This window comes from Chaetura pelagica, unplaced genomic scaffold (genome assembly GCF_000747805.2).
Source record: "Chaetura pelagica isolate M959 unplaced genomic scaffold, ChaPel_1.0 scaffold381, whole genome shotgun sequence".
Lineage (NCBI taxonomy): Eukaryota > Metazoa > Chordata > Aves > Apodiformes > Apodidae > Chaetura > Chaetura pelagica.
The window spans coordinates 495,227-497,769 of record NW_009951981.1 but is presented as its reverse complement, the minus strand read 5'-3'; the positions used below and the strand labels follow the sequence as shown (position 1 = coordinate 497,769).

Genomic DNA, 2,543 nt, shown 5'->3' with positions numbered 1-2,543 from the left:
TGGATCGGCACCAGCCACGCAGCGCTGGCGAGCGGGACACGTATTTCACCCGTTCCGTAATTCCCAGGGCCAGGAATGTTGGAGCCCTATCAGACGGGGCTCTCCGGTTGGCCAGAGCTCGGAGCTGCTCCTCGGCTCCAGCCATCGGCAGCCTGACCTTCCTTCTAGTGTCCCGGGTCCGCATCCTCTTCCAGAGAGGGATTCCCGCGCCTTTCGCATCATTCTGGACCAGCAGATGGCACACACGGTGCAGGAATTCACAGCAGATGGTCCTGCCGTCTTAAAAAAGGAACCACGGTGTTCCTGGGAGTCTGAAGGATTACAGACTGCGGGAGGTCCAGCCTGCAACACCTTGCAATGAAGCTGCAGAACTATTACTATGTTACTTTCGAAAAAGTTTATTCCATATAACATTTTTATTTAAAAGCTACTGATATTAGACAGGAAACATGAGTAATTTTTGACCATCTGTAGTTGTTGATCTCGCAGAGATCGTGTGGATCACTAGAATGAGAATTAACATTTGCTTTGCCAGAACATCAGAACATGAACCATGTGATCCAGTCCAGACTTGCACAGGCTGGATAAACAGGTCTGGCCACCAGCTTGTTAAATTGAAAGGACAACTGCCTTTTCCATGAGCTGTGTCTGAAAATAAACTGAACCATTCTCACAAAGAAAGGCTTTGGGTACAAAACTCCAGGGGAAGTCAGCTCATGGATTAATTTTAAGCAGGTGAAAGTTCCTTATTGCAACTCCATATAATTTAGGATGTGGACATATTTTCTTTCTGGCTACCTTGTATTGTGTCTGCAATTTGTGTCTAAAAAATTTGCAGACAATGCCTGTCCATCCTGCTCCAGCAAGGGGTTGGACTAGCTATCATCAACTAACTGTGTCAGATTAGTTTAATTAAACCAAAGTGAGCTCTATGGATGTGACTACAGCTAGATTATGTTACATTTATGGGCAAAAAAATCTTCAGTGTTTAGGACATGTCACTTTGTGTAAGATGCTGTAGTTCTTCCCTGCAGTGAAGAGAGATTTAGGCATTGGTTTGCTGCAGAAATTTATCTAAAGTCAGTATTTTGGTCTCCAAAATACATCACCACTAGGGAACAGCTTATCTAAAATATTGCTTAAATCTCTTTGAAATGAGGACAACAGTTGGACTTGTAGAATCACGTAATGGTTGAGGCTGCAAGGCACATCTGGAGATTGCCCAGTCCAGCTCCCCTGCTCAAGAAGGGTCAATTACAATAAATAGGCTGCTCAGGACCCTGTTCGCTCAGGTTTTTAGTGTCTCCAAGGATGGAGACTCCACAGAAGGCTCATTTTTTTTTTACTCCCTCCCAGCAGGTATTGGTAACACATTGAACACTCTCTTCTCCAGGCTGAACAGTCTCACCTCTCTCCATTTCTTCTTGTATGCCAGATGCTCTGATTCTTTTATCATCTTTGTGGCTGTTTGCTGAACTCGGTCCAGTATGTCACTGTCCTTGTCCCTGTTCCTTGTCCCTGTCCCTGCCCAGCACTGGACACAATAGTCCACATGTCTCAGCAGTGCTGAGTAGTGGGAAGAATCACTTCCCTTTTGTTTCCCACAGTTGTCACAGTGGGGTTTTCTGTTATAATTGTGTAACTCTTTTTTTTTTGCTAAGGAAACTGCCATTTTCAAGATAAATGTACAATAGTTTTATATTTAACATCTACACGCTGCAAGCCAAACAAAACCTCTATGAAAACAAGGTGCTATACATATTTTTTCTCCTCACAGAGAGCAATGGGAGAATAAATAATACATAATACAAGAGCAGTGCATAATTTGTAATGTACTACTGGCAGGCAGTAGGATACCATGAGGATAAGTAATGTAACAGCATGCATGGAACACAGCTAAAGAGTTTAGACTCTATTTTATTTTATCAATGCAGATTTTTTTTGCTGACATTTGTAATTTGAACTTACACAGTGTTTTGGGTTACTTGGAACTTGTCTGCTTTTCTGAATTGGATTAAATAATCAAACAATTCCTGTGTTGGTTTAGGAGGCTGTTTACAGCTGTTTGTTTCAACTGTTCCACCCTCCCTTGTAAGTGCTGATAAACAGCCTGTTTTGCACGTGACAGTAAGGTACCCTCACTTGTATTAAGATAATATTTAAATTAATTATATCCTTTCTTTACATATGAAAATACATTTTAAAATATTTCCCTGCATTAAAAAAAAAAGTGGAGTTTTTTCAAAATACTGCCAAGGCAACAAGTAGGATCAAGTGATTAATTAACAGATAACCAGATTGCAGGTATAGCAGCTGCCTTATAACTTACAGACTGACAGGTTCATCATTGTTAAAATAATAATTCTCAGTCACAAAAGGCTTTTATTTTCCAGTGCCCTCATTAATTTAAAGAATCCTAGTAAATATATTCCTGTCTCCTTTTCAGCAGGGGTGTGTCTTTTATATTGTCTTATCATTTGCATATTTTCCTTTAAAATAGCTCTATTCAAATAACACAATGCCTGAGAGAGTAAGTGAAGTAC

The 2,543-nt window shown here is 40.8% G+C and overlaps 1 protein-coding gene across 1 annotated transcript in view; it reads right to left on the bottom strand.

The window, feature by feature from the left end:
- Nucleotides 1–145, bottom strand: part of DDX18 (DEAD (Asp-Glu-Ala-Asp) box polypeptide 18) — a 10,609-nt gene extending 10,464 nt beyond the window's left edge. The window contains exon 1 of the mRNA XM_010001305.1: nucleotides 50–145. Within this exon, the coding sequence (XP_009999607.1) occupies nucleotides 50–145 (96 nt within the window). The remainder of the gene's footprint in view (nucleotides 1–49) is intronic.
- Nucleotides 146–2,543: the final 2,398 nt, after the last annotated feature.